General features: G+C 43.5%; 1 protein-coding gene across 6 annotated transcripts in view; it reads left to right on the top strand.

The window, feature by feature from the left end:
• Window positions 1-14,011, top strand: part of APBA2 (amyloid beta precursor protein binding family A member 2) — a 265,825-nt gene that overhangs the window by 220,138 nt on the left and 31,676 nt on the right. For all 6 annotated transcript variants that reach the window (XM_053223646.1, XM_053223648.1, XM_053223643.1 and 3 more), the window contains 2 exons: window positions 1,372-1,452; window positions 2,548-2,584. In XM_053223646.1, the coding sequence (XP_053079621.1) occupies window positions 1,372-1,452; window positions 2,548-2,584 (118 nt within the window). The remainder of the gene's footprint in view (window positions 1-1,371; window positions 1,453-2,547; window positions 2,585-14,011) is intronic.

Here is a 14,011-nt window from a genome sequence, read left to right as displayed (position 1 = left end):
TCAAAATGAATTAAAGACCTGAATGTGAGATCTGAAACCAAAAAAATCCTAGAAGAGAACACAGGCAGTAATTTCTCTCTGACATTGGTCATAGCAACATTTTTTCTAGCTATGTCTCCTGAGGCAAGGGCAACAAAAGCAAAAATAAATGATTGGGACTATACCAAACTAAAAAGCTTTTGCACAGCAAAGGAAGACACCAACAAAGCAAAGAGACAACTTACGTAATGGGAGAAGATATTTGCAAATGATATATCCAATAAGAAGTTAATATCCAAAATATATTAAAAACTTATGCAACTCAACACCAAAAAAAAAACAGATTAAAAAATGGGCAGAAGACATGAACAGACATTTTTCCAAAGATGACATACAGATGGCCAACAGACACATGAAAAGATGTTCAACATCACTTATCATCAAGGAAATGCAAATCAAAAGCACAATGAGATATCACCTTATACCTGCCAGAATGGCTAGAATCAAAAAAACAAGAAATAAGCATTGGTGAGGATGTGGAGAAAAAGGAATTCTTGTGCACTCTTGGTGGGAATGTAAATTGGTGCAACCACTGTGGAAAACAATATGGAAATTAAAAATAGAACTCAAAAAATTAAAAATAGAGCTACCATACAATTCAGTAATTCCATTGCTGGGTCTTTACCCAAAGAAAACAGAAACACTAATTTGAAAAGATATGTAAATCCGATGTTTATTACAGCATTATTTACAATAGCCAAGACATGGAAGTAACCCAAGTATCCATCAAGAGATAAATGGATAAAGAAGGTGTGGTATATGTATGCAATGAAATATTGCTCAACCATAAAATGAATGAGATCTTGCCATTTACAACAACATAGGTGGACTTAGAGAGTATTATTCTAAGTGAAATAAGCCAGACAGACAAATACTATATGGTTTCACTTATATGTGGAATCTAAAAGAACAAATGAGCAAACAAAAAACAGAAATAGGCTTATAAATACAGGGAACAAACTGGTGGTTTTGAGAGTAATGAGGAGGGGGAAATGGGCAAAATAAATTAAGAAGATTAAAGGGTACAAACATCCAGTTATAAAATAAGTCACAGAGATGAAAAGTACAGCGTAGGAATATAGTCAATAATATTGTAATAAAGGTGACAGATGGTAAAAAAAAAAAGAAAATATGATTCAAAAACATTTTATAAATATAAAAGAATACATGTTAATTGCGGAAGAGTTTAAATTTTGTCCATATGTGCACACACACATACATGTACACACACATGCCTACCTACGCATTTCCCAAAATTGTATCATACTGTATCTTGGTTTATTTCTCTAATGTGTAAAAGCACCATCTCATCTTTCACTTCCCGGTTTCCAGGTTTGCAATGGCTTGGAGCAGCCAAGGAAGCAGCAGCGTTCTGATCTCAATGGACCCGTGGACAATAACAACATCCCAGAGGTGATTTTCTCTAAGGATAAGAGTTGTGGCTTAGGATTCTGATGTTGGACCTGCATACCTCATCATGGTCTTCTCGGCCTCTCCATGATGTTATCCCACCCAGTGCCTGGGAAGGTGGGGGGTTCAAGTCAAACAAAGTTGGGTGTCTCTGTAGGAGGAGGAAGGAAAGGTTCTTTCCTGTTCAGGCTCATACCACTGTGTGTTCATGTGTTGCTAATGGTGTATTTGTTGGCGGGGAGTGGGGGGTCATTTGTGCTCCCTGGTTTGACAGAAACTCATTATACTCCACTATCAGACAGTTATGTTCTAAGCCAGCGTTACTCAACTGTGGCACCATTGACATTTGGACCAGAACATTCTTTGTTGTGAAGGGCTGTCCTTTTCACTGTAGGATGGTTAGAAGTATCTCTGGCTTCTACCCACTATATGCCAGTAGCTCACAACCCCCTCCCCAAGCTGTGACAACCAAAAATGTCTACAGACATTGCCAAATGTCCCCTTGGGGACAAAAATCATCCCAGTTGAGAGCCACTGTTCTAAACCAACAACGTGATTTTGAAAAACAATCCTGTATACACAAACACTGCCTTGATGGAGGTTATTAAAATGAGGCCTTAATAAATAATTTATTTCCTTTTTCTGTAGAACATAGTTTGGATGGGATTTTCCAGCTTTGGTGAAATAACTCTGGCCACCCCATAGAGTGGTGTCCAGTCTCCTTTATCTTACTTTTAAAGACAGGCTCTGGTAATTCTCATGCCTACCAGTTGGAGAACCATTGGTTGTATGGTCTCTAGTCTCTCTTTTAGCAGTGGCAGGCTAATCGGGGGGTCCCTAAGTTTTAGATGATGGCCTTTGTACCCCATGTTTTCTCATGGGAATTGATTCCATATGTCCTGCCTAAACACCATGGTGCCTAAATGACATTGGTTTGCTTTATGGAGCTGACTTTTAAGGAACATCAGTTACTCAGTGGGGTTTAACTTTTCACATATGGTACTCAGCCTAGATCTTATGGGCCATCTATTTAAAACTGTCATGTGTTTGTTTTTCTTTTCTTTTCTTTTCTTTTTTTTTTTTCATATTTCCTAACAGACAAAGAAGGTGGCATCATTTCCAAGTTTTGTGGCTGGTAAGTGACTTTGAATTTAATGTTTGGAAACAGTTGCATTTTTTTCCTCCAAGCAAATGGTATTTTTACTTTTGTTTTCTCCTGCAAAGCTTGTTTAAAAAGCACACCTTCAAGATGAAAACAATATTATAATAAGAAAAGGTGCTTAGGCATTTTGTTGTTTGAGCACTTTGTAAGCCCATATTGTTATAGAGGGAGGGGGATTCAGTTGATTAGGGAACGGTAGACCATCCCATTTAATTATACCCTCAGTAATGGCCTCACACATGACACTGATGATTGAATTAATAGATTGAAATGTGTCTGTATAAGCAGCTAATTATGATCTAACACTTTTGATTACAGTGGATATAATTGCATCCAAATTCATGCTGTTACTCCTTTTTTAGACTCTTCATTTCCCTCCGCTCTCCTGTCTTTTTTTTGAGGGGGTTAATACTGCATTTCAGCATTCGATCAAAAAACCAGAACCAATCTGTTCTGTACCACTTGTTGGTGTGGGGAGAATGCCTGCTTGCCTTTTGGCATAACCAACTTTGCATTGTCTGATGGGCTTCAGGGAACCTTGGGCCCTCCCTTTCAAAGGCCCTCCAACACCACTATAAGGAGTCTTTTATTTTTTTATTTTTATTTATTTTTTTTAATTTTTTTTAACGTTTATTTATTTTTGAGACAGAGAGAGACACAGCATGAATGGGGGAGGGGCAGAGAGAGAGGGAGACACAGAATCGGAAGCAGGCTCCAGGCTCTGAGCCATCAGCCCAGAGCCCGACGCAGGGCTCGAACACGCGGACCGTGAGATCGTGACCTGAGCTGAAGTCGGACGCTTAACCGACTGAGCCACCCAGGCGCCCCTATTTTTATTTTTTAAAAATTTTTTTAATGTTTATTTTTGAAGGAGAGAGAGATAGTGTGAGCGGGGGAGGAGCAGAGAGAGAGAGAGACAGAATCGGAAGGAGGCTCCAGGCTCTGAGCTGTCAGCACAGAGGCCGACGTGGGGCTTGAACTCACAGACCGCAAGATTATGACCTGAGCCAAAGTCAGACATTCAACCGACCGAGCCACCCAGGCACCCCTTTAAGGAGCCTTTTAAATAGGATCTTTCTTCAGCCAGGAGGGTGTTTCCTGCTCTTGCTAATGTTACAATAAACAGTGTGAATTTTATTAATTCTTTCAATAAGCTGGTAATTAATTTTTATGAAAATTTAAAAGTGCAAGGTAAATCAGTCTTCAGAGATAAGTAACTTTAAAACCTTTCCTACCCTGGTTTTCTTTTTTAGTAAAGAAGTGACACCTGGGAAACAGGCCCCTCCAGTTCCCTTTCAAGGGACTAATTTGAACCAGGCTAACACAATTCAAACTGGTTGAAAATGAATTTATTGGCTCAACCCAATTTCAACTGGTTCAACATTGTATTGGCTCAGTGTGGCTCAAACTGGATATTAAAAACAGTTTTGAACTGTTGGAATCAATGTTATACCGTTCAAATAGACTTGGTTCCATTTCGACCAATTGAGGTAGGCTCAAATGGGTTTTGCCCAGCTGTTTACATGTGGTTCTAGGTAAGTTTTAGCAAGTTAAAACTAGATCAAACTGGTTTTCTTCAGGGCACAATAGGTTATGATAATTCTGGTCCAGCTGGCTAGTTGTGGTTTTTTCAGGACCCGATGACTGGCACGAAGAGACAACACCCATTCCATGCCCCCACTGTTGGGTTGATTGGGTTCCTGATTCAGAGGACTCAACATCTCATAAATAGGGAAAGATGTACACTTTCCTCGGTGGTCAGAATGCTGCAACGGGGTGTACCAGTCACAGTGTTTCAGTGAGGTGGGCTCTTGTGGGTCCAAGAAGCTCACTTTTCAAAGTATCATGGTGTCATCTGGGCAGAGCTCCCTCAAACTGCTTAGGGGAATGATTTGGATGTTAGATTCCCCTGGCTCTTGAGTCAGCCCCCTAGGTACAGAGGAGGCAGATGGAGAAGGATCAGGAAGCACTATCAATGCCCAGGTGCTCTGAGAAGTACCTCTCACTTCTAGCATTCCAGAAAACTCACTTCTCTGTACCAGCTTATATATAAAATCAAAACAATGTTGGATGCCCCAAACCAATTCAGTTTGGCTAAAGCTGCTTGTGACCAGCTCAAACCAGTGTGGATAGCCTTAATTTAGAATTTCCTGTTAGCTATGCCCATGCAATGGTTGTCAGAGATATTGGCCCATGAGAATATGAGGGTCTGAATTCAACTGGGATGGCTCCACACATCTTCCTTGATGGATGTTTCACACCCTTGGGCTCCTTCCTAGCTCCTATACAGCTGTGTGTACACTCACAGAAGAATGCCACTGGCAAACTGTGGCTCCTGCCTTATTCTTTCTGAGGAAGAAGCCCCATGTCTACTTGTACTTAGGAGACCTTGTGAATCTGTATGTTTAGTTGAACCTTAAAAGACCTTGAAGACCTACTCAACAGACTCCTTCTTGTCTCTCATTGGCCAGAGCTGTACCATATGACCAGTGCCCTGGTCAACTTCAGTGTTGACTGGAGGATCAAGTATTTGGCTTTCCAGGAGGGCAGGGGAGAAGGTCTAGAAATGAGTATTGGGGTAACAAGCCCCCAGTGCCTACCCCAGTGCTACACCCAATCCAGCTGACAAGCATTTCAAGTGTGGGGGAACCTCCAGGGCTTGTTCAGTCTTCTGGTTGAAAGTCTGATTAGCTGAGAGGACCCAGTATAACTATGACAGGAAAACAGACCTCCCACCTCCTCTGGGTCTGAGAAATCACACTGGAAGAAAAGCTCCTTGGAGTTTTTATGAGGGATGGCCTTCAGTCCTACCTTATTTCACACCTAATAATTGTTAATAGTAATGAAAAATAATAACAGTTACTATACAATGACGACAGACACCATCTTAACATCGACTGGGGGCTTAGTGTGCACCAGTGCCAGGGATGTGTGCTGTGCACCTGCTTCAGGTCAGCCACCACAGGAAGGGCAGATGCTTCCCCTCATTCTATAGGGTAGGAAAAATGAGGTTCAAGTAACTCATTTGAGGTCATTTGGTTGCTGATACAAGACCCATATCTGGGTACTTAGCAGCATAAATTCCTCACCAGGCTGGTTTTCTGCCTTCTTGACATGCCTTCATATACCACTACCATCAATAATGAGGCTGGGGAATTCTTTTTTTAATGTTTATTTATTTATTTTGAGACAGAGAGCAAGTGGGAAAGGTGCAGAGAGAGAGGGAGAGAGGGAATCTCAAGCAGGCTCCATACTGTCAAAGCAGAGCCAACGTGGGACTTGATATCACGGACCACGAATCATGACCTGAGCTGCTATCAAGAGTTGGATGCTTAACCAGCTGAGCTACCCAGGTGCTCTTGAGGCCAGGGAATTCTTATTGGGGGCTTACTCTGAGCCAGGCACAGTTCTTAAATATACTGACTCAGCAGTCCTCCTGATAGCACTAAGAGGTAGGTGCTGTCCCTGATGAGTAAACTGAGGCTCAGAGGGGGTAAGTCATTCACTCAAGATCACCAGGTAGTATGTGGCAGAGTGGGATTGGAACCCAGGTGGGAGTCTGAGCTCATTGTCCCCAAACTGTACTGCTTGAGCAACCCTTAGCATGCAGCAGGTGAGGAAAAAGAATAGAAAAAGAATGGAGAAGACATGTGGTTCAGACTCCAGGGAGTCCACAGGAGAACCTTCCAGAGGTCAGAGCCATTGGCCCCTCTCAGGCTCAGAGTCACAGCCCTCTCTCATCAGAGGCACCTGAGTGAAGAGGCCCCCATGACCACCGTCTGCAGGAAAATACCCCAGGATCTGTTGATCCTCTTGGCTCCTCTCAGACCAGAAAGGTTGATGCTGCAGGGTGAATCTTGTGCAAGGGCCCATTGGATGGAGGACCCACTGCCTTCCCTGTGGGAGGAATCCTGGAGTGGCAAGGAATGGCGGGACCCCCAGGATAACCCCTTCTGAGGGACATGGAGGCTGGCAGTGCCATAAGTCCAAGTGGACTAGGTGGTTGCCCACCTCCAAATGAGTATGCATAAAAGGCTTTTCCATAAAACCAAAAAGTTGGTGCTGGCCCCAAAGCAATGGAGTCTGACAGTGGCAGCTTCAGGACAAAACAACAGAGGCTGATAGATTGTATTCTGTTCCTTACACTGTTCTCCTAATCCAACAGCCAAAGCTTATGCAAGATGTCCTAAGACACACCCCACCCCACCCCACCAACAGCTCTAGGCTTATGCTAGAACGTTGCTTGTCCTCAGGTGCCAGGGCCCTGGGGTCCCTTACAACCTGTCTCTACCGTGTCAACTTTCCCCTTGTGCACTGGCCACTCATAGAACATGGGGGCCTCTGGCCCTGCTGAGCTTGCCCCTCACACCTTTTAGGGGTCCTCACCATGATAACGCCCCTTGGTTATTTTCATGTAGTAGGAACTTATGATCTGACCTTTTAAAATGAGCACTTGCGGTGAACCTGTTCAGATTAAGACTCCTAAAATGAAGACAGCTCACACGTCTTCTTTTCCAGCCTGTCAGAGGGGCCAGGCTCCTGAATCACAGAGCGGGCAGGCCTGGGGGACTGGTGGGCATGTGTCTGGGATGCTGTTGGTGGGAGGATGGGAGTAGGGTAAACCTGGGTTGTAGGGGCCCAGAGCATTCCAAAGGGAAGTTGTGAAAGCCAAAATAACTTTCCTTTTTGGGGGGCATTTGGGTGGCTTGGTCAGTTGAGTGTCTGACTCTTGATGTCAGCTCAGGTCACAATCTCACAGTCCATGAGATGGACAGTGAGGAGCCTTCTTAGAATTCTCTTTCTCCCTTTCTCTTTACCTCTCTCTCTCTCTCTCTCAAAATAAATAAAGTTAAAAAAAATGACTTTCCTTTTTTACAAACATTATTTGATCTTGTCTCCAGTTTTCCAAATGGAGTCGTGAATAGGGATTAGACAGATTTTAAAATAGGAACTTCTATTCACTGGAGGTTTGTTAAGATATTTCTGAGTAGTGCTTAGATCAAGCCAAAATCCCTAAGAATTAAAAATGCATTCTACCCTGGAAATCCTTATTTCCCTTCTCTATCTGCACATCCCTGTACTTTTCCCTTTTCCATCTGCCCATCCCAGACCCCCGATCCCTTTCTGGAATAGAAGTTACTGTTAAGTCTCTTGTGAATCCTTCCAGAAATTTCTTGGACATATATAAAACTATAGACTCTTTTCTTAAAAATAGATATTACACTGGGACAAATGGGTCTGTACTTTGCTTTTTCATTTCTTGCTACATCTTGGAGATAACAGCTCTAGAACCACCTAATTGTTAAGTGACTGCCCAGGATTCAGGTTCATGGACATATGATGGGTATTAATGAGTCCTCCATGGATTGTTTGGTTGTGTTTAGTCAGTGCAGCAGTGAGCAGCTTCATGGATATGTCTCTGTGTCCATGTATGAGTTCTCTTACAGAAGCTGTTCCTAGATAGAGCAGTGTTACAGCCTGCCACATGCCAATTTGGGTAGAAATGGCCCAAGAGGAAGACAGGGTTGTGTGTGAGAATGCTGGTTTACCAACACTGCACGCCATCCAACTGTTTGGTCTTAGCCAGGCCAACGGATGAAAAGTGATATATTCTTGATGTTATGTGCACGTCTTCCATTGGAAGTGAAGCCAAATGCCGTTTCATGTGTTTACAAGCTGTTTGTGTTGATTCTCCTGTGTGATGTCTGTTTGTCTCCTTTGCCCACTCCTCTGTTGGATTTTTGGTGTTTATTATTGATTTGCACTGTTCTTTACATATAAAGGATATTTGCCCTTTGATTTATATTGTAAAAGTTTTCCTTAAGCTACTGTCATCTTTTGCTTTTTTGCATTTTTTAAAGTTTTTATTTGGGGCGCTTGGGTGGCTCAGTTGGTTAAGCATCCAACTTTGGCTCAGGCCATGATCTCACGGTTGGTGGGTTCAAGTCCTGCGTTGGTCTGTGTGCTGACAGCTCAGAGCCTGGAGCCTGCTTCGGATTCTGTGTCTCCCTCTCTCTCTCTGCCCCTCCCCTGCTCACACTCTCTCTGTCTCCTTCAAAAATAAACATTAAAAAATATTTTTAAAAAGTAGAGTTTTTATTTACATTCCAATTAGTTAACACACAGTGTTAGCTTCGGGTGTACAATATAGTGATTCAGAACTTGCATACAACACTCAGTGTTCATCACAAATGTACTCCTGATCCCCATCACCTTTTAACCCATCCTCCCCACCTCCCCTCTGGTAACCATCAGTTTGTTCCCTATAGTTAAGAGTCTTTTCTTGGTTTAATTCTCTCTTTTTTTCCCTTTGCTCCTTTTTTTTCCCTTAAATTCCACATATGAGTGAAATCATATGGTATTTGTCTTTCTTTGTCTTATTTCACTTAGCATAATACCCTCTAGCTTATCCATCTGTATCACTGCAAATGGCAAGATTTCATTCTTTTTATGGCTAAGTAATATTCCTTACACACACACACACACACACACACACCACATCTTCTTAATCTGTTCATCAAGTCAGTAGACACTTGGGCTCTTTCCATAATTTGGCCATGGTAGATAATACTGCCATAAACATTTGGGTGCCAGCAGGTACCCCCTTTCAATTCGTCCTTTTGTATTTTGGGGGTAAATACCTAGTAGAGCAATTGCTGGATCATAGGGTAGTTCTATTTTTAACTTTTTTATTTTTACTTTGTTGAACATTTTATTAGGCAACTGTATGCATCTTTTTCCTTTGAAGTTACTAGGTTTTTGGGATTAGTATGACCTTTACACTCTTACCATTATTTTTTTTCCTTATAGAACTTTTATGACTTTAATGAATTACATATTTGATTTGTCCAGAATTTATTTTGGTATATGGATCCAGAAGGAGTTACATTTTAAGCATTTTCTTCCAAACAGCTATTTGTGCCAAAACTATTCCATGAATTTCATTCCTCACTGAAATGAAATGCTGCCTTTGTCGTATAATAAATTGTCATATACATCTAGGTCTGTTTCTGGATCTCCACTGAGGTCCCAGAACCAGGCTGCTTTATTTGACTGGGGATTTACCTACCATGCATTTTATTACCTGGAAGGCTGATGTCTGTCTTCTGTCACTGTCATCCCCGTTCAGAACTTCCCTAGATCCTCTTGCATATTTATTTTTCCATAGAAACTTTAGAATTAGCTTATATAGTTACAAAAACTCCCATTGGCATTTTTATTTGGCACGTATTACATTTATATTAGTATATGAAATGGCAGAAGCCTCCCTTTGAAACACTGGTTGGGAAATCTAGATCCTGCTGATGTCTCTCTGGCCAACAGCCTCATCAGTGAACTTGGAAGTGGAGCCTTCTCTGTTCTAAACAGCTGTAGTCTTGGGGGAGCCCCTGAGTCAGAAGTGCTCAGCTGCCCCTCGATTCCCCACCCTCAGAAACTAAGATAATAAATATTTGTTGTTTTCAGGCTAAGTTTTGGGATCATTTGTTACATGTATATAGATAACTAATATACTATATGTTTTAAAATAAAGTGCATCATGATTCTTACTGATTTTCAGATAAAATGCATCATGATTCATATTACCAGGACTGTCGTGTTTTTACATTTGCACCTTCTTTTTCCTATGCCCCAAATCCCTGTTCTCAAGGACATCAACATAATAATTCTGCATCTGTTTTATTTCTTCAATCATACAATAGTCTCAGAATAACAAGACCAACATTGCCAAGGACATGTGATTATAGATACAATTCAAGATCATTTGCATTGACTTTGGTCTTTAGAGGATAGCCCAAGAGGGATGTGCCATCAATTTACTGTGTTTTAAAATCATTCAGAATAGTTCTTCTTTCCATTATTATGTCACAAATGCATACTGCATACATATTTAGATGGATTTTTCTTTTAATTCTTAGGAGTTTGCTTTTTTTCACTGAATTTGGTTTTATAATTATATAAAATAATTACATGGTTCTAAAGTCAAGTATGCAAAACAGGGTGTGTGCAAAGATGTCTAGTTTCTTACCCTTTTATCATACACCCCGAATCTTTTCCTTCCAGTAGAGATAACCAGTTTTAACATTCCAAGATTTATCTTAGGTAAATCTTCCCCTTTCTTAGGTAAAAGGTAATGAGTTAGAGATACCCTTTTCTCCATCTTGTTCTTTATGCTTAACACTAAACCCTGGAGATTTTGCCAAAGTTCCACACAGTGCAGACCAGTAAGTAGAGGTATTCTGTGCTGTTCTGTAGACCTGTACTGGGTGGATGGATATCCCCTATGTGGGAATGTTAGGATGGTTTCCAGGGCTTTGCTCTTATAAATACTGCTGCAGAGAGCTGCTTTGTCTATGCCTTTCCCCATTTTTGCCAGTTTTTGTATTCATTTTCCTTTTTCTGTGCTATAATTCTCCTCAGGTACAAGCTTATGCTTAGGACCTGCCTTGGGCAGATCTGTGTACTATTTTGAGCTTGGCTTTGGCCTTCCTTGACTCTTTCTCTTCCTCCTGGCAGCCAGTGACTTCATCTCGCTTATTGGGTGTCCAATGTTCCACACTGTGGAACTTTCAAATCCTTTCCTTCAGTGATGACCCAACCTGTCCTGCAGCCCCAGGCATGTCGTCTCCCCATTGAATGTTCCAGGGCTCTGGTTTCTCAGCGTCTTCTTGTTTATATCAGCCTTCTTACAGGGTCACCTTTAACAGAGGCTTCATAGAGGCACAGCTCAGCCCATGGCAGTGCAGGGGTGTCTGGCTCTGGGACACGCTGGTGTGGTGGCGGGGCTGGGGGTGGTATTCAGGGCAGGAAGAACCCTTCCAGAGCCTGGAGACCATGCCCCAGGTCTGCGGGGAGAAGGTCTAACCTGAGGTTCAATTTCACAGCTCTGAGGTTCATCCCCTCCTGCCTCCTCTCCTATTCTTGATACCTTCCCTGGGCCAGCTCTTGTGCTTATCTCCGTGGCTTGCCTGGCATGTGGCTTTGGCACTCTGCCTGCTCCTAGCCTCTCCTCAGAGGGCTGTGGCCCCTCACCCCAGCTGAGACTGTTGAACATCCTGTATGTGCTGTTGAAACTCACTGAATCTGATGTGTTTTTTCTCCTGTGTCTTCCATTCTTCCCTCTGCTGGCTTCTGAGTGCATCTGTCCCAACCTGCATGTGTCTGTAGCCACCAATCTGCCTTCCTCTTCTTCTACACCAGACTTTGGGAATGGTTGTCTCATTCTGCACACCTCTCCTACACTCCACAACCCCCTGGCTGGCTCCTGCCCTGCCCTGGTGTTCTCCAAAGCAGCTCTCTAAGGTCACCGCTGGCTTCCTGGTCACTGTGCACCAGAAGCATGAGGGATCCTTTCTCCTCCTGCCAGCTTGGGCACAGCTGGGGACAGAGTGCCAGAGCTTGATAGAGCTGGGTCCTGGGCCCTTTCCCCACCCACCCCACCCCTTCTCCCAAGGATTCTTCTGTGTCTGCATCTTCACCTGCCACCAGGAGTTCAGTAGGACTCCTGAGTCCAGCTGTCTCCTGAGCTTCTTTGGAAGAAGCTCAGGTTCCTGCATCTAGATGTGCCCAGAATCCCCAAGCCCAGCCCCCTCCCAGCGTCCCCTCCTCAGTGAGATGAGCTTTGTCCATCTAGTCACACAACCTGCTTTCCAGAACTCCTCATCCTCACCTCATATTCCAGACTGTGAATTGAACCTCCAGAATGGACTCAGTCTATCACTGTCTCTCTAGCACCATCATTACCCTCATCCACACCATCATCACCACTATCATCATCACCATCATCATCATCACCACCATCATCATCACCACCACCATCATCATCACCACCATCATCATCACCACCATCATCATCACCATCATCACCACCATCATCATCACCATCATCACCACCATCATCACCACCACCATCATCATCACCACCATCATCACCATCACCATCATTACCACCATCATCACCACCACCATCACCATCACATCACCATCATCATCACCACCACCATCACCATCACCATCATCACCACCATCATCATCACCATCACCATCATCATCATCACCATCATCACCATCATCACCACTACCATCATCACCATCACATCACCATCATCATCACCATCACCATCATCACCACCACCATCACCATCACCATCACCATCACTCACTTGCTAGGACAGCTGTAGTAGCCTCCCAGCTGCTCTCCCTTCTTCCCTTCTGTGGTTTGCCTCTATGCAGCCAGAGTTGCTTTCTAAAAACAGTGGTCAGGCCACTGACCGATACTCTTTAGTGACAGTCCTTGGTGTAGCTCCAGGACCCTCAGGCCTGGCTTGCACTCTCTCTGCAGCCTCAACTTGTTTTGACTGCTGGCCCAACCCATGTACCTGGGCAGTTTGAACATTTCGTAGTTCTTGTAAGATGCTGTACTTGGCCACCCCAGGGGCTTTGCACTGCTCTTACCTGAGCCTGGAAAGCTCTCTTCTCCTTTCTGTCTCTGGCTTTTTTGATTGCTTTGCATCCTTCAGACCTGAGTGCAAAGAGCAGCTGCCCCAAATTCCTCTAGAGGGCAGGCTTCCCTGTTGTTTCTTCCCTGGCACAGTGTCCTTCCTCCATGGCGTTCATCATGGGTCATCCTGATGCATTTATTTGCTGACTGTGGGAGTGATGTCAGCCTGTGAGCTCCATGTTTTCAATCCTCACGCTCAAAAATGCGTAGTACCTGAATCAATGGCAGTGGTCTTGTGCAAAGCCATTTGACCCTGTGCATACTGTCCTTATTTGTAAAATTGGGACATTGAGATCTGCTTCATGAGTTGTTGAGCACCGAGTGGATCTATACCTTTGTGACACACAGAGGTGCGGTGTGTCAGGGGGTAGGGGCTCTACTCAGTGACCTTTCAGATGCACACCCACACTCCCATCCTTGGCTGTGCTCTGGCTCTACCCAGCTGCCCCCTGGATCCAAGACAGAAAAAGGTACAGGCCTTGGAGTTCATGTGATCACCTGGGCCAGGCTACTGGTTCGAAGCCTCTGTCCACCACCCACCTCATGATCATTTCCCCCAAAGGTGTCAGGGACAGGGGCCTCCAAGGCCTGACTCTATGGGACCCCCCCCTTCCCTGTTTAGAGAGGTTGGCAGAGCTTAGATTTTCCAACAGATGTTTTCATATGGAGGCTTCCCCCAGCAGGAAGGAGCCTGCTGCCCCCTATTCTTCTTTGTCCAAACTTGGCAGATACATTCTACATACACTTATGTTTGTATAATATATGTCATAACAAGAAAATTAAAAAGGAGAAATCACTCTCTGGGGAGATGGGATCTCCTTTAAACCTCTCTTTATTCTTTTGTTGTTCTGTCTCCCTCTGGTGGTCTTGGCATAGTGTTAGTTCAAGAGTTGGGCCAAATT

The sequence above is a fragment of the Acinonyx jubatus genome, chromosome B3, assembly GCF_027475565.1.
Source record: "Acinonyx jubatus isolate Ajub_Pintada_27869175 chromosome B3, VMU_Ajub_asm_v1.0, whole genome shotgun sequence".
Taxonomy (NCBI): domain Eukaryota; kingdom Metazoa; phylum Chordata; class Mammalia; order Carnivora; family Felidae; genus Acinonyx; species Acinonyx jubatus.
The sequence above is the reverse complement of the archived record's forward strand: the minus strand, read 5'-3'. Positions and strand labels throughout refer to the sequence as shown.